This window comes from Myxine glutinosa, chromosome 6, assembly GCF_964187855.1.
Source record: "Myxine glutinosa chromosome 6, kmMyxGlut1.1, whole genome shotgun sequence".
Classification (NCBI taxonomy): Eukaryota; Metazoa; Chordata; class Myxini; order Myxiniformes; family Myxinidae; genus Myxine; species Myxine glutinosa.
In genome coordinates this window covers 123,527,822-123,553,496 of record NC_136266.1, presented here as the reverse complement: position 1 = coordinate 123,553,496, position 25,675 = coordinate 123,527,822, and the positions used below count along the sequence as shown (strand labels likewise).

At 43.8% G+C, this 25,675-nt stretch overlaps 1 protein-coding gene across 2 annotated transcripts in view; it reads left to right on the top strand.

Moving 5' to 3' along the window:
- LOC144892655 (beta-1,4 N-acetylgalactosaminyltransferase 1-like) overlaps positions 1 to 25,675 on the top strand; it is a 153,853-nt gene that overhangs the window by 110,300 nt on the left and 17,878 nt on the right. For both annotated transcript variants that reach the window (XM_078780461.1, XM_078780460.1), the window contains exon 6: positions 19,513 to 19,735. In XM_078780461.1, the coding sequence (XP_078636587.1) occupies positions 19,513 to 19,735 (223 nt within the window). The remainder of the gene's footprint in view (positions 1 to 19,512; positions 19,736 to 25,675) is intronic.

The following is a 25,675-nucleotide window of genomic DNA, read 5'->3' as shown; positions in this document are numbered from 1 at the left end:
TATTTATTATTTCAATCTAATATTATTTGTACAAATTGTAACAATACGAATATAAATAATTTTGAAATAAACGATACAACTATTAAAATATGTTTAACGTGTCACACGCAACAAATGAGTACAGATATAAGTATGACATATAGAGATTATACGAGAGTAAACGTAATAGGAAAGTTTATTTATAATCGAGTTTCGCATTTTCAAGACTGTATAGCCCAATATCAAGGAAAACAATATTGTAAAATACCCGATAAGGTTTATCAGGTGTTAAATAAAAAAAGATTAACGCCTATAGACTTTCAATAAATGATGAAGAAGATAATATAAAATATGCATTTTATATTTTACTAGCAGAAGTACCCGGCATTGCCGGGCGGGGGAGGGGAGGGGGAGGGGGAAGGAGAGGGGAGGGGAACGGGGGGGGGGGAGCGAGCCCCTTGGCAAAGCGAGCGATTTTTTTTTTCATAGCATCATAGCGTCATAGCGTTCATAGCGTTCATAGCGTTTCATAGCGTCATAGTGATTTTTTTTTTTCATAGCGTCATAGCGTCATAGCGTCATAACGTTCATAGCGTCATATCGTTCATAGCGTCATAGCGTCATATCGTTCATAGCGTTTCATAGCGTCATAGCGATTTTTTTTTTCATAGCGTCATAGCGTCATAGCGTTCATAGCGTCATAGCGTTCATAGCGTCATATCGTTCATAGCGTCATAGCGTTCATAGCGTCATAGCGTCATCACGTGATCGCTCTGAGCGAGCTCTGAGCGTCATAGTGATTTTTTTTTTCATAGCGTTCATAGCGTCATAGCGTTCATAGCGTCATATCGTTCATAGCGTCATAGCGTTCATAGCGTCATAGCGTCATCACGTGATCGCTCTGAGCGAATCAGCGCCCACCTGCTCTGCTTCCGTTGATTCCGTGCGCTGAAATGCGCTGAGGTAAATATGAATAAAAAATATGGATCGTCAAATATTTTGAGTTCGGCCATGTTCGTCCCAGGCTCAATGGCCATGTCTATGCCAAATATCAAGCACGTAAGCCTCTCCGTTTAGGAGTCTATCGGTAACATTACACACACACACACACACACACACACAAACTGTGTTTTATTTATATAGATAGCAGATTACGAAAACTCACATCATAATGTTTTAAAAAGAATTAAAATATACAAAATATTATGACAGTGTTCATTTAATATACATAACGTTAACGAAAAGAAATTAAATAATATTTCTCATTTGGAGTATGATTTGGTTGAAGATTTTAAACAATTATTAAAATTATACGATGAAAAACATGGTAAAAATAAAGTTGAAGAATTAGATATGAAAAATTTTATGAATATACAATATTTATTATTTCAGTTATCCCATAAGCATAATCACAAATGTAATATTGAAGATTTTACGATTCTTAAAACGGTCGAAAGAAAACAATTTCACGATAAAATATGTAAGGGTTTATTTAACATATTAGGTTGGGAATTTACACCTGCATTTTAATATCCGTTATTTATAACTTGAAATATTTCAATATTTATTTTTGTGATGTGATTAATAACATGATAATTGATTATGAAATAAAAATCAATTGCGATAAAAATACATTTTTTGGTACATCAATTTAAAAAATGTTTTAATCGGAGAAGAAGAATACACAAATCACTTCATACCAACTTAACAGTGACATCTGGAGTCTAGATGTCAAATAGGGCTTATTAAATAAAAATTGAAAATGAAATCTAAAAAATTGGGAAAAGTATATAATTGAAAATTATATAATTGAAAAAATTGAAAATTGGAAATTAAATAAATTGAAAATTAAAGAATTTTTTGGGGAAAATTGAAAAGATTGGGAAAATTGGAAAATGAACCATAATGAACCATGTTGAACCAAATTGAACCATAATGAACCATGTTGAACCATAGTGAATCATATTGTACCACATTGAGTGATTGAACCCTATTTGGACAAAGTGAGCCAGAATCAACATTTCCATACTACTTCCGTGATGTACCAATGTTTGTTCAAGGCATTGGAAAAATTGGGGTCTGAGGAGGTACACGGGGTGGGAGGGGTGGGTTGGGGGGCAGTATACTGCAAGAAATATTCTAGCAAGCATTGAAATTGGTTTAAAATACGCTTAGTCAGTGCAGTATACTGTTTATTCTACCACGTGTTATGGTTAGGGTGTTAGGGTAACCCTCTGATGGTTAAACTGCCGAAATCTCGGCTCTCTGCTCACCTTCACTCTTTCATTCCTCTTTTCTCCCGCCTCTGGAACAAACTCCCACACTCCCTTCAATCCCACTCCTCCCTCCAGGTATTTAAAACAGCTGTTCACCACCATCTCGTATCTTCCCCCATCCAAAACCTTGATCTTTTCTACCCCCGCTAATTCACCCCAGATCTACCTTGTTTGAAATTCCAACTTCTTTCCTGGAAGTCCTGGCAGTGTCCATATGTTTTATACCTCTCCCACCCCCCACCCCCCCCCCCCCCGTTCCCATGCCTCCCCTCCCCAAAGCCCTCTCCCTCCCACAGATCTCTCGATGTCCCTGCTCTCAAATGTTGTGTTTGTGTCCTTCCCCCTCTCTCCCCATCTTGTCTACGGCTCCCCATGTTATATGTTTTATGTGTCGGTTTGTCCTTCTGTGTGATTAATGTTTGCTCGTTCACGAGCTTCGATCTTGTATACAAAAAAAAAAAAAAAAAAGGTGAGGGCCAGGGGTATTGCCCCTATCTTTTTCTTCTCTTAATGCGCGGACGTGGAAGTGACATTGTATTTATGCTTTTGGAATACTTCTGTCATCGTAGTGAATACGCTGGGACAATTTTTATACAATTTATCAAAGATTCATTTTTTTACATTATTTCCACAATTTTTTTTAAACAAAACAAAGCAAAGGCAGAAAACAAAACTTTAGCTGTTCACTTGCAAATGTACTGGACCTAATTTTATTTGTAATAAAGTTATTTAATTGGGTTTTGTGTTTAATTCAGCATGTGAGTTGCGAGGGGGCGGCAATTTGACATCACGCCCAAAGCGTCATTTTTCCTCCAAACACCACTGAAGAGGGGTGATCGTTCATACCCTTTGAACTACCGTCCAATTGCTCTGACTTCTACTATTTCCAAAGGCTTTGGATGTCTTCTCAATTCCCATTTCCTCAAGCATCTTGAATCTCACAGTCTGGTATCTGACCATCAATGTGGCTTTCGCAAATCAAGATCTACCAGTGATATCCTTTGTTATATTACGAATGTTTGGGCCTCTTCTCTTAAAGACATTGGGGAATCCTTTGTTGAAGGTCTTGATATCTCAAAAGCCTTTGACAGAATTTGGCATCGGGGTCTGATATCCAAACTTCCCTCTTTCGGCTTTCCTCCTTCACTCTGCTCTCTCATATCGAGCTTTCTCTTAGACTGCTCTATCTCCATAATTGTTGATGGTTCATCATCTCCCTCCTTCGCTATCAACATTGGTGTCCCTCAGGGTTCTGTCCTGTCTCCAACACTATTCCTTCTTTTTATCAATGACCTTCTTTTACAAATAACCAATTGCACTCGTATTATGATGACTCTACCTTACATTCCTCCATGTTTTTCCCATCTGCTCCATCTTCCCTCACTTGATCTGCATCTCGTTTGATCACAGCCACCTCTTTAAATTTGGATTTGGATAAGATTTCCCGTTATGATGTTTGTTTCTTCCCCACCACTGACAAACTCTGGAACTCTTTACCTTCCCATGTATTTCCAAACACTTACGACCTTCCCCTTTACAAAATGCAGATTTTTTACTTACTCAAAACTCTTAGACTATGCTCTCTCTTTCTTCACTTTTCTATCAATGCAGCTCTTATTTAAGGCCTGGCCTCGATGAGGACTATACAGTCCATCACTGGAGCCTTCAACATAAAAAAACCATGACTCTCTCATCAACGGAAAGGACCCCTCCATTACACGACAAGAACATATGCAGCTGGTGCAGGAAGCTCAAAGACAGAAAGCATCCTCGTCAAAAACTGTCTTCTTCAACAGCAAGATGCATGGGGGAAATGCAAGGCCCACTCTGTGTGCCTTGTAGATGATGTCATGCATGATTGGATCGTAGCTGTTATAAATTGTACAGGTGACCCCTTCGCTGCAGAGATGAGAAGATATCATCGACTTTGCTGGAAAAAATACACAAGGCCTATATTCATTCCAGATGATGGCAGAGAAGCACCTGCAGCTTGGTCTTTAAAACAGCTGTTCACCACCATCTGTTATTTTCCCCCATCCAAAACCTTGATCTTTTCTACCCCCGTTAAAACATCCCAAATCCACCTTTCAATCCCCAAGTTATTTCCTGAAATTCCTTGTAGTGCTCATTTGCTTTATACCATGTACCCCTTTCCCCCTCTCCCACCCCAGCCCATTCCCTTCCGCAGATCTCCCGATGTCCCTGTTCTCAACTGTTGTTGTGCTTGTGTGCTTCCCTCTCTCTCCCCCTCTGGTCTCCCGCTCCCTTTATGATATTGTTACGGGACCGCGGCGAGGATGTTGTTTGCCGAGCGGATGGCCGCCGCGCCCGAACAGTTACCCCGAATAACCCGATTCCTGAACGTTGGCTGAATCGCGCCACAGATATTCAATGGGGAAAAGACTAAAACGAAGGATGTAAAGAAGAAAGAAGACAGAAGTAGGGAATACGAATATAATTTATTTCTATTTACAGGACCAAAAGAAACCAAGGAAGAAGGAAAGATAATAAAATAATTTACAGAAGAAATCAGAGACACAGTGAAAATCGCTAGCTTATCTAAACAGGCTTAATTAATACCCTGGACAGAACAAACAAAGACGGACTCACACGGGGAATTGCAGAGTGGATTGGCTGGAAGGAGGTGGGTGGCTGGAGGGGGAGGAAGGCACGGAGCTGGCTGGAGCTTCATCCCGCACCGGACGTCGGCCTGGACCTCGACGGCTGCCGATGCCACCGATCCTGTCGTGTGCGCGGGGTAACGGGTCGGAGCTGCTTGGTGGAGCCAACGCTGCTGGTGGGGGGTCTGGCGTGACGGGTTCTCTCTCCCTCTCTCACAAACTCCAGGACTCTCTTCAGGCTCGTCTGTGTTCTGATCTCCTCCCTCCTCGACTCTCCTGGGGGCGTCTTCCTCGTGTTATATAAGCCCCACCCTTGACCCTTCTGCGAACCTCCCCCAAACGTTCTCTCTCCGCCCTCTAAAGCCAACCCCTCGTTCTGGGTTGGTCGGCAAGGGCTGGTTCACTCCTCCCCTCTATGACGAGGTGGAGACACACCCTTCTTCCCTGACCTTACCTCGTGGCCAATGGTGGTTTTGGGGCGATTCGAGCTAGCCCCAGCCAAAGGGCAGCAATGGCGAACGAAGAAAACCACCCAAATGCAGTTGGCAATTGCAGCAAACCTGGCAACCCTGGCACTTTGAAGATGCCATGTCGAAGGGATCTACTTTATTTAATGCAGTGCAATTGAGTGTCAATTAATGGAAGACACAGCCTTACACTAATACACATAATAACGATATAACTACTGAACAGGGATATATGGTGTCCTTCGTGTATGCTTTATGGAATTAACTACGGGAACGCCCTTTGACCTTTATACACAGACTGGAGGCAGGAGGGTCCAGAATAAAGCAATAATAATAAAAAACACAATAAAAAACACAATCCTCATATCCACAACACTGCACCCTCCTCCTCTTAGGCATGTCCCGGGCCTCTTACCTTCACTTTTAGTGTGGCACGTCAGTGTAGTTCCCTCTACATTTAACCTGACCCTGAGTGTGACAGTTTTAAAACATAAATAAATATGTCCCGCTGCTCCATTGCACCCTACCTAACAGACTCACGCCCACAGCTAACCGAATTGCGGATTGGTCTTCAAACTACACATTTACGGTGGGACGCATTATTTACAATGACTCTACTTTATTTACAAAATGCAACCCAGGACCTGTGATCGTTCTTTTTGGGGGGGGGGGGGGGAATAGTCTGCCCTGCATCGATGCACCATGAAAGCACCCAAAAACGCACCAAAGCACCATAAAGCACCAATCGGTGCACAGTCATCACTGTTCATTAAAAAATAAAAACAACAAACCCTGGTGCTGGTCTTCCTCTTCGGCTCCCTCTGGTGGCCATGTTATTTTCCTGTGGTTGTCATCTTCTTTGCTGGCGGCCTATTTGTCCTAAAATAAAATGCACCAAACGTGTCCGTTTTTATTTATTTATGGCCCACAGGGCTGACTACGTGTGGTTCACCTGTGGGGCATCGGTGCCCTGTGACCAAGGTCCGCCAGCAAGATCTCGGGCCTTCATGGCCGGTTCCAGCAGAGGGGCCATGCCCCAACCCATGGGGTCCATAAGGTGGTGCATCAATGCAGACAGCTGTGGTTGCGAGAGGTTCGGGCGCCCAATGGCGGACTCCCGCACGCTCCCCTCGGCGCCCAGTGGCGCACAGTCCTCATGTGGGAGACAAAATGGGGAAAAGACAGATGAGTGAGGGGTAAGGTCTCAAGGGTACACATCAAAACAAGGCAATGCAAGGCGAGGTGCGTATGGAGACGGAGCGGAGAAAAGCTCGTCCCTACCGTACGTCACCCCCCCTGTCACCTACACTACCCTTGCCCTTACCCCATATGTACAAAATCTACACATTTACAAATTCGTCACTACTGTCACGTCTTCCCCATATTTCCCCTATACCAAATTCGTCACCACAATCCCTCTAACCAAAATTTGCCATCACCCAATTCATCATCAATCCTCATAAGGAGGGAGGGATGGAACGACAAGCACAATGTCACACCCACGTCATGATGCGTCTCACAATCCAAAACATTTGCACATTAAAATAAAAAAACATGGCATGGTGCAGAGTTACGTCACCTCAGGTGAGTGGATGTAGATGGTGCGAGGAGATCTCCATCCTAACTATCCTCTAAATGACTTTAACACACTTTACACTACCCGGGGTCTTCCCTGCCAATCCATTGGCCAACTTACACTATGGGTTCTAAAAACCAATTCCCATTGACCAAACTGTGGTGCTTCTCAATTTGGGGTCTCACTCCCCCGATTCATCTCCCGGTGCCCTTGCACAATTTCAGGACTGGGGCGTGTAGCTCTCCCAGCAGGCCTACCCACCTGCACACCTCCACCACTGCAGTTGGCACCCGAGCTTACCTAGCTCCTCACGCTAACCTATCTAACTGGGGAAGGCCCCTCCTGGCTCTGTCACCCCACTCGGTGCCCTCTGGCACTGGGCTACCCGGGTCCGTCCTCCGGATCCTCGGGCCCCATCCACAACAACTCTACCGGCTCCCAGAGCCCACCTGCGGCCTCACCTGGCCGACATCCTCACAGTGGTGGAGTGCCCAACCAACTACACACACACTAACAGGCTACACGCCCAGCCATTTCCACAACACTAATGCACCCATCACTACACTCCTGTGCAACTACCCGCACCACAGATGCCAATATCCAACCACAATGTACCTGTACCCTCTACCTAACACTTACACTACCCTCCCCGGGTATTCGTGATGGGGTCCATCCTCCTTTCCGCCATCCACACCTTCGCACCATCCACTCCACTCCACAGTTTCCACCATACTCACTCCACGACCATCCATTCCAATACTCCATATACTTTAGACCATTTATTCCATACACCTGTTCTCCATTCACCTGTTGTTGCACACCTGTGCAATCACACCTGGTGCCACCTGCACCCTCCTTCCTTCCTGGACAATTTGGTCAACACAGCACACATCACCATCACTCCCTCATACACTGCTCCATATACCTGTTCAGTTGCACACCTGTGCAATCACACCTTTTAACCATACACACGGCATCATCTGAACTACCTGTTGCCCTGCTAACTTAGTGCTCCCCGTCTTCCCTTTAAACGAAGCACATACCACGTCATTATCATCCACTCTAATCTACCTGCGTCCCCACTACAGGTATCATTGTCACTACCTAACCTTAACGTTACCTAAGGTCATCTTCTCTAGTTCCCTATCATTATCCTAACCCTCCCGGGCTAGTTTTCACTGCCATAAACCCCATAACTAGTGCTCCTTTGCCCCCGCTGTGAGAGATGGCAGAGTTGCCATCCCATCACATCGGGTATCTCTCACTATAAATTTTGCTCACCAAATTCCAGCCAATTAAAAATTTGACAATCACTACCAATCATCTGCCAATCATCACTCTGCCAATCCTTTGCCAATCATCAAATTTTGTTTTTCTAATTTCGGGTCCAAAACACTATCCTCGTCACACATCTACTCACTAGTGCCTCTCGGTGCGCCAATTCATCATTAAACTCGGCTTCGCAAAGCCGAGCAATGAATGCGGGTTGCTTGGTGCCGGCGGCTGGATGCGTCCGGCATTCGGTGCAGGGACGGGGGCTTACCCGGGCCGAGATCCCACGCACCATCTCGGCACGGAGCCGTCCAATGGCCCGATTTCGACCTGCCGGAACGCCTCAACCACAAAGGGTTGTCGTGACGACCCTTCCTGCAGGGCCGCCCACTCCGCTTAGTGGAGCACGGACGCGGCCGTTCAAAGCGCGACCCGGCGTGGATCTCGCAAGGCGGTTCTTTCGAAACCGCCGCGGATCCCCGCGGCACGCAAAGCTGCCCGGTTCGCACCGAAGGCCCGATTCGGCTATACGTCGCTCTAACCGCTAACCCGGTTACCGTCGATGCTTCACCTGCATGCTCACACGCATACGCGACCCCTTTCACCCTCACCGAGCTCGGTGCTCCAAAGCCGCCCGTACACCCCGCGTACTTCGTTATTGCACTCGTTCTTTCGCTCACAGACTTGGTCACACACCTGACCACCACACACCTTTGCACACACTCGTCATTCGCGCACCTCACCATCACACCTCTTCGCGCCCCCTCCTCGGTCACCTCCTCTGTGACAACCACAGGTGTGCTCTCACTTGCACACCCAACCACGTGCCTCACTACCAATTCCAGTGTGCATTCCCACACACGCTCTACCATTCCAGGTGTGCATCCTTCCATTCCAGGTGTACATCCTCTCTCACCTGCCACAACCAACTCACGCTCCGTGTCACTCTCACTACTCTCACCTCCACACTCGGTCGCGCACTCACCCTTACTTTTGACAGCGCACTCTTTCCTCATGCACCCGTCCGTTACACACCTTTCTCGCGCATCCTCTTGCGCACACTCTCCCGTTACACCCTCCGTAACACTCACCACAGGTGTGCATTCTCCCTTACTCTTGACAGCACACTCACTCCTCGGCATGCACTTTTTCCTCACACACCCCAGAGTCGGACATTCTCGCACACCTCCTCTCTCGTACTCCATACCTGTCGCATACTTCACCAGCGGCCTCTCACGAACACCCGGATCCAAATCAACCCCCAAGCCGACTGAAGCTTCCCTCACATCATATACATTTCCGCGTATATCGCCACTCACCTCGGCACCTCGTCTCCTCACCTCCTTCACCACCTGCAAACTCTTTATTTGGTTAGCGAGCACAACATCACGATTTGAGCACCGACCTTGTACATATTCCATTACTTCCTCCCTTATCTCCTTTTTAGTTTCCCTCCGTCTCTTCTTAATTTCACTCACCCCCTCTTCCACTTCCTCTAACTTTTCCTTTACCTCCTTCATTTCCCGGTGCGCCCCCTCTATCTCTTCCTCTAACGCCACCTTGACCGTTTCTATGTGCGTCCTCACCTCCCGGTCCTTCGTCTCCATTACTTCTGTCACCTCGTCCAACCTCGTTGTCAGTCCCTCACGTACCATCTGACATTCCCTCTTCGTCGCTATCAAGTCGTCTTTTAGTTCTTTCTGTGTCGCTTTTAACCCTCCTAGTACTGCAGTGTTCCTTTGTACATGCTCCACTAACTCCGTCTGTCCCACCATCAGCTGTTCCACCTCCTGCGTCAGGTCCTCTATGCCCCCTTGTAACTTTGCCGTATTATTCCTCACCTCTTTCTCCATACGCTTCTCATCTCGCTTTACCTCCTCGCGTACCCCCGAGACCTCCTCGCTTACACCTCGTCATATCTCCTCCTTCATCTCCTCCATCTCTTTAGTAGATGCCACCCTGATTTGTTCTAATTTATCCCTTTGAGCATCCAATTTACCTTCGAGCCCGATTTTCACCTCATCTATCTGGTTCCCCATTTGTTTGATTTCCCGGGCGGATTGCTCCCCTATCTCCCGCAATTTGCCTTCCATCTTATTTTCTAGCCCCGTTAACCCATTCTTCACCTCTTTTATCCCGTTGTCTAACCCCTCAAATTTATTGTCTAACCCCTCAAATTTATTGTCTAACCCCTCAAATTTATTGTCTAACCCCTCAAATTTATTGTCTAACCCCTCAAATTTATTGTCTAACCGTTCACCGGTACGCCTCACTTCATCCCTCATTGCTCCCATTTGGCCCCCCATTTCTCCCATTTGGCCCCCCATTTCTCCCATTTGGCTTCTAGCCCCATATTCACCATTAGTATGGCTGCATTAATCTGTGCCATGAGGGCCCGCACATCAATTCCCCCTATTTGCGCAGCGGGCGCGGCTACCCCGCGCTCGTGCGAGCTGCCACTTTGTGCGTCTGATACCACGTGCGCGAGGGCGCCATTTTGTGCACTTGACACCTCCTCAACCACCTCCTCATTGCTCTCCTCCATTTCTTCCCTGTGGTCCTGTGTTACCCCTAACCCCTCTTCTAGCTCACCCACCTGCATCCGATCGCCTTGACTAGCCATGGCGCGATTTCAAAGTTCGGGTTTTTCTCAAACAAAACAAATTTCGGCCGCTCGTAATTTTGAGCGCATTAAGCGCACTTCGGGTCCAATCTCGCTCCCACCAATTGTTACGGGACCGCGGCGAGGATGTTGTTTGCCGAGCGGATGGCCGCCGCGCCCGAACAGTTACCCCGACTAACCCGATTCCTGAACGTTGGCCGAATCGCGCCACAGATATTCAATGGGGAAAAGACTAAAGCGAAGGATGTAAAGAAGAAAGAAAGACAAAGGGGAAGAAATACCAATATAATTTATTTCTATTTACACCCAAAAGAAACCAAGGAAGAAGGAAAGATAATAAAATAATTTACAGAAGAAATCAGAGACACAGTGAAAATCGCTAGCTTATCTAAACAGGCTTAATTAATACCCTGGACAGAACAAACAAAGACGGACTCACACGGGGAATTGCAGAGTGGATTGGCTGGAAGGAGGTGGGTGGCTGGAGGGGGAGGAAGGCACGGAGCTGGCTGGAGCTTGATCCCGCACGGGACGTCGGGCTGGACCTCGACGGCCGCCGATGCCACCGATCCTGTCGTGTGCGCGGGGTAACGGGTCGGAGCTGCTTGGTGGAGCCAACGCTGCTGGTGGGGGGTCTGGCGTGACGGGTTCTCTCTCCCTCTCTCACAAACTCCAGGACTCTCTTCAGGCTCGTCTGTGTTCTGATCTCCTCCCTCCTCGACTCTCCTGGGGGTGTCTTCCTCGGGTTATATAAGCCCCACCCTTGACCCTTCTGCGAACCTCCCCCAAACGTTCTCTCTCCGCCCTCTAAAGCCAACCCCTCGTTCTGGGTTGGTCGGCAAGGGCTGGTTCACTCCTCCCCTCTATGACGAGGTGGAGACACGCCCTTCTTCCCCGACCTTACCTCGTGGCCAATGGTGGTTTTGGGGCGATTCGAGCTAGCCCCAGCCAAAGGGCAGCAACGGCGAATGAAGAAAACCACCCAAATGCAGTTGGAAATTGCAGCAAACCTGGCAACCCTGGCACTTTGAAGATGCCATGTCGGAGGGATCTACTTTATTTAATGCAGTGCAATGGAGTGTCAATTAATGGAAGACACAGCCTTACACTAATACACATAATAAGGATATAACTACTGAACAGGGATATATGGTGTCCTTCGTGTATGCTTTATGGAATTAACTACGGGAACGCCCTTTGACCTTTATACACAGACTGGAGGCAGGAGGGTCCAGAATAAAGCAATAATAATAAAAAACACAATAAAAAACACAATCCTCATATCCACAACACTGCACCCTCCTCCTCTTAGGCACGTCCCGGGCCTCTTACCTTCACTTTTAGTGTGGCACGTCGGTCTAGTTCCCTCTACATTTAACCTGACCCTGAGTGTGACCGTTTTAAAACATAAATAAATATGTCCCGCTGCTCCATTGCACCATACCTAACAGACTTGACAGACAGATAAAAAACACAATCCTCATATCCACAACAATATGTTTTATGTGTCTGTTTATGTTTTTTGTGTTTAATGTGTTCGCTCTTACATGAGCCTCGAATTTGTATACAAAAAAAATAAAATACGCCATCTGCCCAGAATATCTCATTGAAGGTTTTCCAGCAACTGGTATTCTTAATCTAGACAATGATGACTTCAAGATGACGTGCTTGCCCGTACAAATACATCTCATTGCAATGAAGTTATGTTTATTCAACCAGAGGATATTGAAAATGAAATATCTGTTTAAAATCATCCATCACTTAAATCTGCACATCACCATGAGGACGAAAAAATATATTGCTGGTCTCTGGTCAGACCAAAGTTCCAGAATTGATGCGGCGATGCGGTTTTTTTTATTTTTTATTTTTTTTGAAAAGCATGGATTGCACATATAAAGGTGTTTTTTGTGTCCTCATGCCTTGCGGTCCTCCTCATCTTCCATGGCGCCATCCAGAGAGAAATTAAAGACAGCCAATGGGACTGGTAGGCCTTTTTGTAAATAACGAACACAAGCTTGTTATTTTGAAATGTATTCATTCTGAAAATCATTAAGTTCTTCAAGCATACAGTCACGTGAAAAAGTAAGTACACCCGATGTAAAGTTTTTACTTTTTCAACATATTTCAACATACAGCTATTTCATCTTCATTTCAACAATATTGACAGATAAAGGTGATATAATATAACAAATATCATGAAACATTTACATTTTGTAGTCCATTGTATAATTTAAATAAACATAAATGCAAATTTCGCATGTGGAAAAAGTAAGTACACCCTTGGCTCCAATAGGTGGTATTGCCCCCTTTGGCAGAAACAACCTCTAGTAGGCGTTTCTTATAACTGTCTACCAGTCTCTGACATCGACTGGGAGAAATTTTTGCCCACTCCTCGATGCAGAATTCTTTCAGCTGTGCGATGTTTGAGGGGTTTCTTGCATGCACAGCTCGTTTCAAATCCCCCCACAATATCTCGATGGGATTTAGATCCGGGCTTTGACTTGGCCATTCCAGAACCCTCCATTTCTTTCTTTTCAGCCATTCCTTGGTGGATTTACTGGTATGTTTAGGGTCATTGTCATGTTGCAAGGTCCACCTTCGGTTGAGCTTCAACTTTCCGACAGATGGCTTCACATTATCCTCAAGCACCCTCCGGTACAATGAAGAATTCATAGTGGATTCTATGATGGTGAGCTGACCAGGCCCTGATGCAGCAAAGCTGCCCCAAACCATAATATTTCCACCACCATGCTTTACAGTTGGTATCAGGTTCTTGTGGTCAAATGCTGTCTGGTTTTCACCAAACATGCCTTCTGGTACTGTGGCCAAATAGCTCTACCTTTGACTAATCTGTCCAGAGCACATTGTTCCAGAAGTGCTGGTCTTTGCCGAGGTGTTCTTTGGCAAACTTTAATCTTGCCCTGATGTACTTTCTGTACAGCAAAGGTTTCCTCCTGGCACACCTCCCATGTAGATCAAATTTGTGCAGCCTCTTTCTAATGGTAGACTCGTGCACTTTGACATCAACAGTGGAAAGAGCTACCTGTAAGTCCCGTGATGACATTCTGGGGTTCTTAGAGACTTCTTTCAGCATCTTGCGGTCTGCTCTCGGGCTGAACTTGCTGGGGTGGCCTGGCCTGAACAATTTGGCAGTTGTTTGGAATCTTCTCCACTTGTAGATGATCTTCTGGACAGTCGAATGATTGATTTCACATTGTTTGGAGATCTTTTTAAATCCCTTCCCAGACTCGTAGGCATCTAAAACCTTCTTTCTGAAGGCCTCAGAGAGCTCTTTTGATCTAGGCATGGTGACGCCACACACTTCAACAACAAAGAGCAAACCAAACTAAATGTTTGAGGTTTAAATAACACAGGTTCCTCCAAGATCCTCTCTCACGATGTTCTAATCATTTGCACCTGAGCTGATGCACCTGATTCTAATTTTAGGTATTTGAAGTAGTGATAAATGTAGGGGTGTACTTACTTTTTCCACATGTGAAATTTGCATTTATGTTTATTTAAATTATACAATGGACTACAAAATGTAAATGTTTCCTGATATTTGTTATATTATATCGCCTTTATCTATCAATATTGTTGAAATGAAGATCAAATAGCTGTATGTTGAAATATGTTGAAAAAGTCAAAACTTTACATGGGGTGTACTTACTTTTTCACGTGACTGTATTATAAACTGCCATTTCGTTCTCGAGATCACCTCGCCGTTCTGTCAAACATTCCAATGCGTCGATCGCGTCAACACTGCGCATGCGCAAGTGGTCTATCAGGCGATTGCTGAAGCATTTGAATGCTGGAAAAACCGCGCATGCGCAAATGACGACACCCCTGGACCAATCTTAGTGTACGGGATGACACTGCCACTGCATGTGTATCAAAGCCGTTCATGCGCAGATGGGCTGTATGGTGTTATTCAAATCGCGCATGTGCAGCTGGGCTAAACGGCGAACGTGGAGGCGCTTGAATCCATGCCGATGGTCTCCCACGATCTCTTCTCCCAGTCCACCAGATTATCACAGACACTTACAACGTCATGACAAACGAGGTAGGATCCAGGCCTAACTAACTAGACCACCCGCAGCTCTCTAGGCCTTCTGGTTGCTTCACACGAACCCGACAAAGAACGTCTTCGTTTCAATAAATGACAATATCCAGCCGATTGGATTCATGACGGCACGGCACACAAAACTACTCATATCTTTGGAACGGCTGGTTGGATTTGGACAAATTAAACGTAATTTTGTTGGGGAGAACCGTGCGCGAACGTCAATACCAATGGCGAACGTCGACCCTCACAGACCCGTATTTCCCGAGATAGCGCGCCGGCCCGGTAACAATAGGTGCTCGCTGTTGTTGGTGCCGTTGGAAATTAAAAAAAAAAAAAAAAGTTGACGCGCAGGGTCAAAATCGATGCGCGCGCTGACCAGAGACCGGAAATATATTTTTCTCGGCCTAACATGGAAATTCTCAACACATATCAACACAAAGTGACATCATACAAAACATTCAAACACAGCACCCCCAGCTAAGTACGGCCCACCAGTGGCACCATATGAAAAAAATAAATAGGGGCAATACCCCTGGTCGCTCACCTGGTATAACAAAGCAGTATGCTACACAGACTTAAGGTATTTTTTAAAGTATCATGCTCCTTAAACCAATTCCAATGGTTTCTATGAGACAGGGCTGCATATATAATCATATTGTTATGTTTCGAGGGGGTAGTGATAACTTATAACCAGGTAGATTTGCATAAATTAGCATGCACTATATGTCGTGATGAAGAATAATAACCGCCATGTAATAAGTACTTGTTTAGCCCCGATGTCGTGTAAGGTGTATCTTCGATCCCATCACGAGGGGTGGGGTCATGTTAATTACAGACTTGGCATTTAATATGAAATTATTTTTTTTCTTGACTTGGGTTTCCTTTCTGAACTCAGAATATCAATCTGGTGAGTTTCTTTTACGCTTCGCTGATTTCTTTGTTAAAAGAACCATGTCACTGATTGTCTGTCGCAGCAAGAAGTCAATAACAGGATTATATCACAGGTGGCGTGACAAAATGTACGGACAGGTACATTTGACGATTGGCTTCACAATCGGGTATATAAGGGTTGTTGCATTCTGTATTAGTGGAAAACAACTGCTGCACGTCTACAAAAGTTATTGCCGCTTCCTCTGGAGATGGTCCGTCAACTCGACAATGCTGTTTGTCATGGACTGGTGGCTTTACGAAATTCCGGCATGAAACAGTGTGCTATTGCTCGGCAGTATGGCATCACTCAAGGTCAGGTGTCAAAGATCCCGAAACGAAATGCTCAGAGGGGTGTCCCTCCTCCAATATCGAGGCCAGGACATCCCCGCAGAACCAAAAGGAGGGAAGATCGCCAGCTGCACCGGTTAGTCCGCAATGGCCGTACCAAGTCAGCTAATCGGCTTAGGGCTGAGTGGCAGCAACTGACAAATGTGCCTGTATCCAGAAGGCTAGTCAACCAACCACTGGTTCAAGCAGGCTATCGTGCCAGGCGTCCCCTGAGAAAGCCACGCCTGACAAGACGACACCGCCAGCGCCGATTGCGGTGGGCCAGAAAGCACCGTCAATGGCAGCCAGGACACTGGAATCACGTGATCTGCAGTGACGAGTCTTGATTTCTGGTCTATCGTCAAGATGGCCATGTCCGAGTGCGCAGACAAGTGCATGAAGCCTACAACGAAGATTGTATAGTGCCAAGAGTCCAAGCTGGAGGTGGTGGGGTGACTGTTTGGGCTGCTTTTCATGCAGGGGGCAAAACTGACCTGGTTGTTCTGAATGGAAACCTGAACCAGTATGGCATATACAGGGCCATTCTGGAAGAAACATTGCTTCCATTTGCTCGTGTAGCCTTTCGAGGAAACTTTGTCTTCCAAGATGACAATGCATGGCCTCATCGTGCTCGCATGATCCAACACTTTCTTGCTGACTGTGGTGTAGAGCATATGGAGTGGCCTGCCATGTCCCTGGATATGAATCCGATAGAGAACTTGTGGGCAGAATTAACGCGTCAAATCGACAACTTGGACCAGCAGCCTACCTCTGTGCGTGAATTGCAGCAGGCTATTTTCACTGCATGGCAAGCGATTCCTGTCCAAACCTTGGCAAATCTCGTGAACAGCATGCCTCAACGTGTACGTGCTCTCCTGAATGCTCATGGGGGTTACACAATGAACTGAACTGTAATTTTACTGTCCGTAATCCCAGTTGTAATTTAACTTTTGTTTTTGTTAAAAAATAATTTGGCTAATGTGCAAAATAAAGAAATACTTCTGGAAAACGTACAGAAGTTAAACACAGTACTGTCCGTGAATTGAGTTCAATATCAGTTTACATCACTTTCAAGGATCAATTTATTTGCTTCGAAATGTCAAATGTGGTTTTTGTTTCTTTTAAAGGATAACTAGAATCTAGAATAATTTCAACATAATTCCAATGAACTTTTGGTTCTAAGTCAACTTGAAAAGTATGTTCACCCCCACAAAAAAATATTCCATATTAAATGCCAAGTCTGTAGTTTAGGGATTATGTTAATAAATCCCCTTTGAGTGGTTGCCTCTGTAATTTATTCCCTTGTCCATTTTGACAATACACCACACATAGAGCTAGAATCGTGCATTTAATGACACTCATTAAATAAACTTTCCGGAAGCAGGACATTGAGCTCTGTGGCTGATAACACCAACTTGGATGGCAACATCGAAGCAGGCAGGTCTGTGGGGGCCACGCCCCGAAGCGCAGTGATTGGTTTGAGGGAGCGCGAGGCGCGAGGGGATTGGTGGAAGGATGACATCAGTGAGAACGTTCTGGAGCAGGCGAGTTGGCATGGACTGGTTGTATTAGGATGAGGATGATGTCAGGGGATGGATTATAAAAGACTGGTGTTCCAAACATCTCTTTATCGGTTCCTTGATTGTGTACGTTTCTCTCCTGCCTGGGGTGGATTGTGATTTTTTCTCTCTCCTGCCTGGATGGTGGATTGACCGGCCATCTCCTCATCTTGGCATCGCTCGCTGGGCTTGGTTCATTGTCTTTCGGCTGTGCCGTGGACTGATTCTCTGTTGGTCGTGATTCATTCACTGGCTCCTGGGGAAACCAATCGTTCGTGGATTCGTTCTTGGATTCGTTCCTGGTTTAGTGCGTCGGCACCAGCGGGATATTTCATTCCCTCTGCAACATCGAACGGCCGGAGTTTCAAGCACTCCGGTGCAGGAACATTGGGAGGTTGGACGGTCGGAAGAACGACACGCAACTAGGAAAGCAGGGTCTGGCAGAGACCAACTGTTTCAGCCACGAGTTGGCACCAACCGGCGTGCCTTTCCTGTGTAGGGACACAGGGCCTGGACGACTCTGACAGGGGTTCAAGCCGAGCAAAGAAATCGAAGTTCCAACCACACACATTTATTTTATTTAACGTTATTTTATCCTTTGTCTGTATACGAGTCTGCATGGAGGGTCAGTCAATTTAGGAAGTTAGTTCATCGCACATTTTCTTTGTTTGCTGGCATTTCTTTTCGTTAAACCTGTTTATTTTTGTATATTTAAATTCCGTTTTGTTCGAGTTATTTATTACAGGGTCGAGGACATTGGGGGATCCGTGAAGGTAAGGCTCCGATTTCTCCACCCACCACTTGCCCCCAACGCGTATTATCCGCTATATGTTTGACTGAATGCCTCGGAGTATTCAGCTCGTTTTGGTCATTTGTGTTCACACAGGGTAGTCACGTGACAATATTAACGTAATTATAAGACTTTATCCAAAAAAAAACTATTTTGGGGGCAACCTCACACATCTACCCCCCGAAAACCTCCTTAGACCCCGATTTTTCTATTGCACTGAACAAACTTTGGTACATTACGGGTGCTGAAGGTTGTGGTCACATTTTATCGGAATTGCATGTGTTGTTTGAGAGAAAGCAAACACCTATTTTGGAGGTTCAAACCTGTGCCCACGTTGACCAGCTTCAGATCCCCTTTGATCCCTGATCTTGATTTCTTTAATGCCGCGAACAAACTAGAGTTGCAACATAGGAAATATCATTTTAGCCAAGTTTTTCACAATCCAATCAGCAGTTTCAGAGAATTGTCAAATGTTTTCAGACGACGCGCTATCTCATAGGCTTCCCGGAACTATGTCCCAGGTGAGCTAAAAATGAGCCGAATAAAGTTGAAAAAAATACAACACGAGCAGGGCTCCTGCACCCTACACATGAAAAGGTATTGATTGCCACCATTTTGGGTTTTGGGCATTTACGTTGATTAATACATCCAGTAACTATAAAATATTCGAAAAAACTTTTTTGGACGCCACATTTAGTCTGTCAGGGCTTCAGACCGACTTGGATGAACATTACGTCTGTTGATTGATAAGACCTTGTGAACTTGTTCTTCCTAAGGTAATGGGTTCTATAGTTACACTGTAACAGCTCAAAGCATGCTACCATGAACAACTACCCCATTATGAACCTCCTTAGATGCTGCTGTGGGATTCCTACAACAGGATGTTTTGGCATCTGTTGCATCTAACTAGGACATAACTTATAGCCAAGACCTATGCCAATACACTGTGGCATCTGGATAAACACATTGATGAAATATTCCAATGTTATGTTTGGACTAACTTGTATTGATCTGTGGTATCTGCAGGTTGGCGGATCAGTTAAAGGCCAAACCTTCCGAAACAAATTGAAAGTATCACCAGAAATAGAAGATGGCTTCTGTGTGAAACAACTTGAAGGTTACTACCATGATCTTCAAGGATTCCCTGGCTGCGTTATCACCGATGTTGTAGTCAACTTCTTCATGGCCAAGACAGACCGTGTCCGTGCTGTCGGCTTTGATCCACAGCTCAGCCGAATCGCACACCCGGGTACAATGCTATCAACTGTCTACCTGGTTTAAGGCTGATAATGTATTCACCATGGGATTTGCGGAGCCGGGAAAAGAGGATTGTGTTGGTAAATTTGCTTGAGGAACGAAGTCGGAGTTTCTCCACATGGTCCTCATGCCTTTGGCATGTACCAGAGCCAATCCCTTGTTTCTCCACATGTTGTATTATATTGTCCCAATCCCTTATTTCTACACATGTTGTATTATATTGTCCCAATCCCTCATTTCTCCACATGTTGTATTATATTGTCGGCACGTATCAGAGCTGATCCCTTTTTTCACCGCGGGGCCCCCAACCAACTAGCGGGAGGACCGAGCTTCAGAGTTGAGGAGCATATTTGCATGAGTTTGCTGAGAATTTAACTGATTGGCTTTTGAACTGAGTGATTCTTGTGAACGAAACCAAGTGAATTTTGTGAAAAGCATTTACATGTTGTAAGCTGAATAGGCACGACTTTAATCTATTAAGGAGAATGTGGAAAAAAGGAAGGGGAGTGTGAGGGTTGGGGGGGGGGGGGGGGAATAGCGAGGGAGTGGAGTGGAGGAGGGGAGAAGGGAAAGTAGTGAAGAAAGAGCTGTGTTTGTGTGTGTGTGTGTGTGTGTGTGTGTGTGTGTGTGTGCGTGCTCATAGCATTATGATAACAGGCTTGGGTAGTGTAGGATTATGATAACAGGCTGGGGTAGTAGGTCCAGCAGTCTGCCCCGGCAGCACTACTGATTCATGACAAGAGCGTCCCAAACTCATCAAGATGGTACTGGCTCTGTCAGGAGGGCTGCAGTTCATAAGCCAGGTCTGGGCTCGGTCGTGCCTTCAGAAAGCATTCACATCAATTCACTTTTTTCACATTTTGTTGTGTTATAGTCTGAATTTAAAATGGTTTAAATTCAGATCTTTGTCACTGATCTACACATAATACCCCATGAAGTCAAAGTGGAAATTTGTTTTTGAAATTTTTACAAAATATTTGATAATGAAACACAGAAGTAGTGTAATAATGTTGCTTCTGGGACACCTCCGTTTAACATGGGAAATCCCTATCTAATGTCATTTACCCCCTTATCTTTTTCAAAAATCATAAACACCTCTATTTCTCCCACCCTCATCTTTATAAACCTTTTGTCTGTAGTACCTATCCTTAATGTTGTTCATTAGACCACTCAAACACTACAAATATTTGTTTTCTCTTATAGACCTATCATCCTTCTTCTACATATCATCTGGCAGATTAATCTTTGACCCATTCACTTCCATATTAATTCTTTCCCTCCCTCATTGCCCCTAAACACCTATATTTCTCTCACCCTGTTCTTTACGAACCTTCTAACCTTTTGACATGTTATCCTTATTCATTAGACCACTTAAACACCTGTGATCCTTCTGACCTTATGAACCTTTTAACCTTTTACTCTTAATATCATCTGGTGAATATAACCCACTCAAACAACGACCCTACAAATATTTGTTTATGCGTGGGAAATAATTTAATTCTCCTACAACTCTCCTCACCGTCTAATACATTAACAAAAAATATGTTTGAGTTTGGTTCTTTATTAAGATATTTTAACTGAGCTAAGATAAAATGGTAAACCTCCCTCAATGTTCTTGTTTGAGCGCCTCCAGTGCCACACACTTTTTGGTAGGCTCTGCCCACCTTTTGTTAAGCTCCGTCCACTTTTTGGTAAACCCCGCCCACTTTTGGTAAGCCACGCCCACCTTTTACTAAGCCCCGCCCACTTTTTGTTAGGCCACGCCCACTTTTTGCTATGTCCCGCCCACTTTTGCTACGCTCCGCCCACTTTTGCTAAGTCCCACCCACTTTATAAACTCTTCAGCATTGTATCATTTCCAGGTAATACATTACATCATTTTCAGGGAATTTCCATCACATCATTTCCAGTTAAGACACGCCCAGGGAATTTCCACAGGAAATGACACACACCCAGCCCTTCTTATAAAAGGCACCGACCACACAGGCTTTTTCAAACACGCTTTCTGCTTCACTTGAGAATGGACTCCTATGCCGAAATGGAATGGGATAACTTTGCTATTCCTTGGAGTCCTACTACCTGTGTAGAACTCAACCTTCAGATTGATGAACTGGACTCGAACCTCTTATCAATGGAGGTAAGTTTGTTTATTTATTTATTTATTTATTTAATTTTTTTTTTTTTTTTTTTTTTTTTAGATGAGACTCATGTAAGAGTTAACAAAGTTTATTTTAATATTCATAGAGCTTGATTTATACAAATAAAAATATTGTATTAAATTAATACATTGTTATTTTCTTTCACAGGAAATTGTATCTGAGATACGAAATGAAAATTCTGCTTTTAACACAACTTGGGATGAAGTTATTTTTTTGTTTGAAGACATTTTGAACAACCAAGACCCCCAGAACGAGTTCTACCTTGATGACCCAGCCAAAGAGTTATACCTTGGAGATCCACAAAATCCTGAAAAAGAGTTTTACCATGATGATACTTGTTGTGAGTTATCAAAACAAAACCCACTGAACAAGTTCTACCTTGATGAGCCAGAATACAAGTCATACATTGGAGACCCACAAATTTCTGAAAATTGGGAAAGGGGAGTTCTCCCTGATGGTCCGCAGTTATACTATGTGAGACACATCATAGAAACCCTAAAAAATTGTGAAATGGGAATTCTCCCTGATGGTCCGCAGTTATACTATGTGAGACACATCATAGAAACCCTAAAAAATTGGGCAAGGAAAGTTCTCCCTGATGGTCCGCAGTTATACTATGTGAGACACATCATAGAAACCCTAAAAAATTGGGAAACGGGAATTCTCCCTGATGGTCCGCAGTTATACTATGTGAGACACATCATAGAAACCCTAAAAAATTGGGCAAGGAGAGTTCTCCCTGATGGTCCGCAGTTATACTATGTGAGACACATCATAGAAACCCTAAAAAATTGGGAAAGGGAAGTTTTCCCTGATGGTCCGCAGTTATACTATGTGAGACTTATCACGGAAACCCCAAATATTTCTGAAAATTGTGGTTCTACCTTGGGGACTTGGAAAGATGGTTATATTTTTGGAGACTCGGAATGGGGGTTTTGTTTTTGATGACTCGGAATGTGATACCTATCTTGGAGGCTCAACAGGAATGTGGTTATACCTTGGGAACTTGGAAAGTTGGTTTTATTTTGGAGACTCTACCTGTGGGGTCCATCTTGGAGACTCTTTGGATTCTAAAGCAATGAACAATGTTCTTTGTTTAATGACGCTTGATTTAAGCAATATCAAGAAAGTTCGAGGAAGAAAATGCTGGAAAATTCTTTCTTCCCATTTCTACTTCTTCAAACTTGAAAGCCTTGAAAGACAGAATTGGAAGAAGAGGAAAAAAAAAAAATGAAATACATATTTTTTAAAAAGAAGAAAAAAAAGATTATGTTAGGGTTTGGGTGGGATTTTGAATGTGAGGGTTAGGGATGGGGTTGGGTTAGGGATGGGGTTGGGCTAGGGTTGGGATTTTGAATGTGAGGGTTGGGGTTGGGTTAGGGATGGGATTGGGTTAGGGTTGGGATTTTGAATGTGAGGGTTAGGGATGGGTTGGGGTTGGGTTAGGGATGGGGTTGGGTTAGGGTTGGGATTTTGAATGTGAGGGTTAGGGATGGGGTTGGGTTAGGGATGGGGTTGGGTTAGGGATGGGGTTGGGTTAGGGATGGGGTTGGGTTAGGGATTGGGTTGGGTTAGGGATGGGGTTGGGTTAGGAATGGGTTGGGTTAGGGATGGGGTTGGGTTAGGGATGGGTTTGGGTTAGGGATGGGTTTGGGTTAGGGATGGGTTTGGGTTAGGGATGGGGTTGGGTTAGGGTTTGTATATTATTATGACTCACTCACACATACACAAAAGTTAAGTCCCAACTGGAAAGTTGAGGGATTCTGTGTTTGGGGTTCACAGATTTAAAAACGTATCCCCATTATACACACACAAAAGTTAAGCCCCAACTGAAAAGTTGTGGGATTCTGTGTTTGGGGTTCACAGATTTAAAAACGTATCCCCATTATACACACTCAAAAGTTAAGCCCCAACTGAAAAGTTGTGGGATTCTGTGTTTGGGGTTCACAGATTTAAAAACGTATCCCCATTATACACACACAAAAGTCAAGCCCCAACTGAAAAGTTGTGGGATTCTGTGTTTGGGGTTCACAGATTTAAAAACGTATCCCCATTATACACACACAAAAGTTAAGCCCCAACTAAAAAGTTGTGGGATTCTGTGTTTGGGGTTCACAGATTTAAAAACGTATCCCCATTACATTTTATTTATTTATTTATTATTTTCAAGGGTATTATCTGCTTACTTGTGTTTTTTGTAATTCTTGTGAGTAAAATGAACCCAAGATTTCTTCTCCATTTAAATCATATAATTTGTAGGTCCAAGGGACTGTATCCATTACATCAACGATTTTAAATAATTCATTAGTCCATCTCTTTGTATAACCTTTCTCAAAATGGCTTTTCCATTTGTATATTCTTACAATATCACCAACTTTAAACTTGGGCTTTCTCAAATTAATCTCCTTTTCATATTCTAATTTTGTAAATGTTTCTGATGGTTTTGATTTTGTTGATGAATGAACTGTATTATTGTAATTATCTACAATATCCTGAATTAAATACACCCATTTTTGAGAACTGAGTTGTGTGAATTTTTTATATAATTTCTCTTTTAAAGTACGATTAAAACGCTCAATAACAACTGCCTTTTCTTCATTAAAGGTGCTGTATAATTTAATACCCTTCCCCTTAAGAAATTTCATGAATATTTTGTTATAGAACTCTGTTCCCTCATCAGTCCATAACTTCTTTGGTTTCCTTTTATCCCGATCAAATATTCGCTTAAAGGCTAACATTAAAGTATCACCCCTTTTATTTTTTAAAGGGACAACCCAGGCAAATCTACTCCTCAAATCAATAACGGTTAAAGCATACCTGTATCCCCTGTCATTATTCAATTCAATTAAATCAGCGGACCATATGTGGTCGGTGTATTTAGAATAAACCTTCCTTCTTTTAAACTTTGTGATTATAGGTTTGTGTAATTCTTCAGCCAAAAGCTCCTCAGTCTTGATGACATCATTAGAGCCTAATAGTTTTTTGAGGAATAACCAAGACCAAGTTTCAATTTAGCATTTATCAAATTTCTCACAATAAACCTATCAACTTTCTCTCTCAACGTTGGATTTTGTATCAAAGACAAATTATACAACATTTCGCTGTCGGCTTTATGTTTTTCAGTCAACGTAGTGGTATCCCCATAAGCAATATCATGCTTCATACACACTTCATCAACCCTATTTGTAGGTTTAGACCAAGGTTTAGGATTGTTAGCCTCATCTAATCTTTTATCCAAGTTTGTTCCTGGACCACAGAAAGAATACCCTGGAAGGTGTAATTCCCCTGGAATTCCAGTTGTTGTAAATTTACTTCCTGACAGAAACTTTTGTATGTCTCCTCCTCTTTTAGGAGAGATGAATTGGCACTTTTTAGAGCCACACACTTGACATATTCCTTTTTGACAAACTCTATTATTTTTAGCTTTAACATAAGAGATATTTTTAGATTTAGTTTTCTTTTTACATTTGAGACAATAACTCATATTTATTTATCAGAAAAATTCCGACAGAGTATCAAAACCTTTTTGGTTTTCAACATATACATTTCAATCTTGATTTTTAAATCATAAAGAATCCTAAGGAATGCCTTCACTCTCTCCTCCATTTATTTACAAATAAAACTAACTAAAGTCAATTACACCGACATCATCAACCACATAATCTTTTCCTTCTTCTTCTTCTTTATCCCCACTTTCTCATTTAAATCTCCTCCCTGAAACTGAAGACATTGACGTCGTTATTCTTGAAAATAATATTTTCATTAGACTTCTC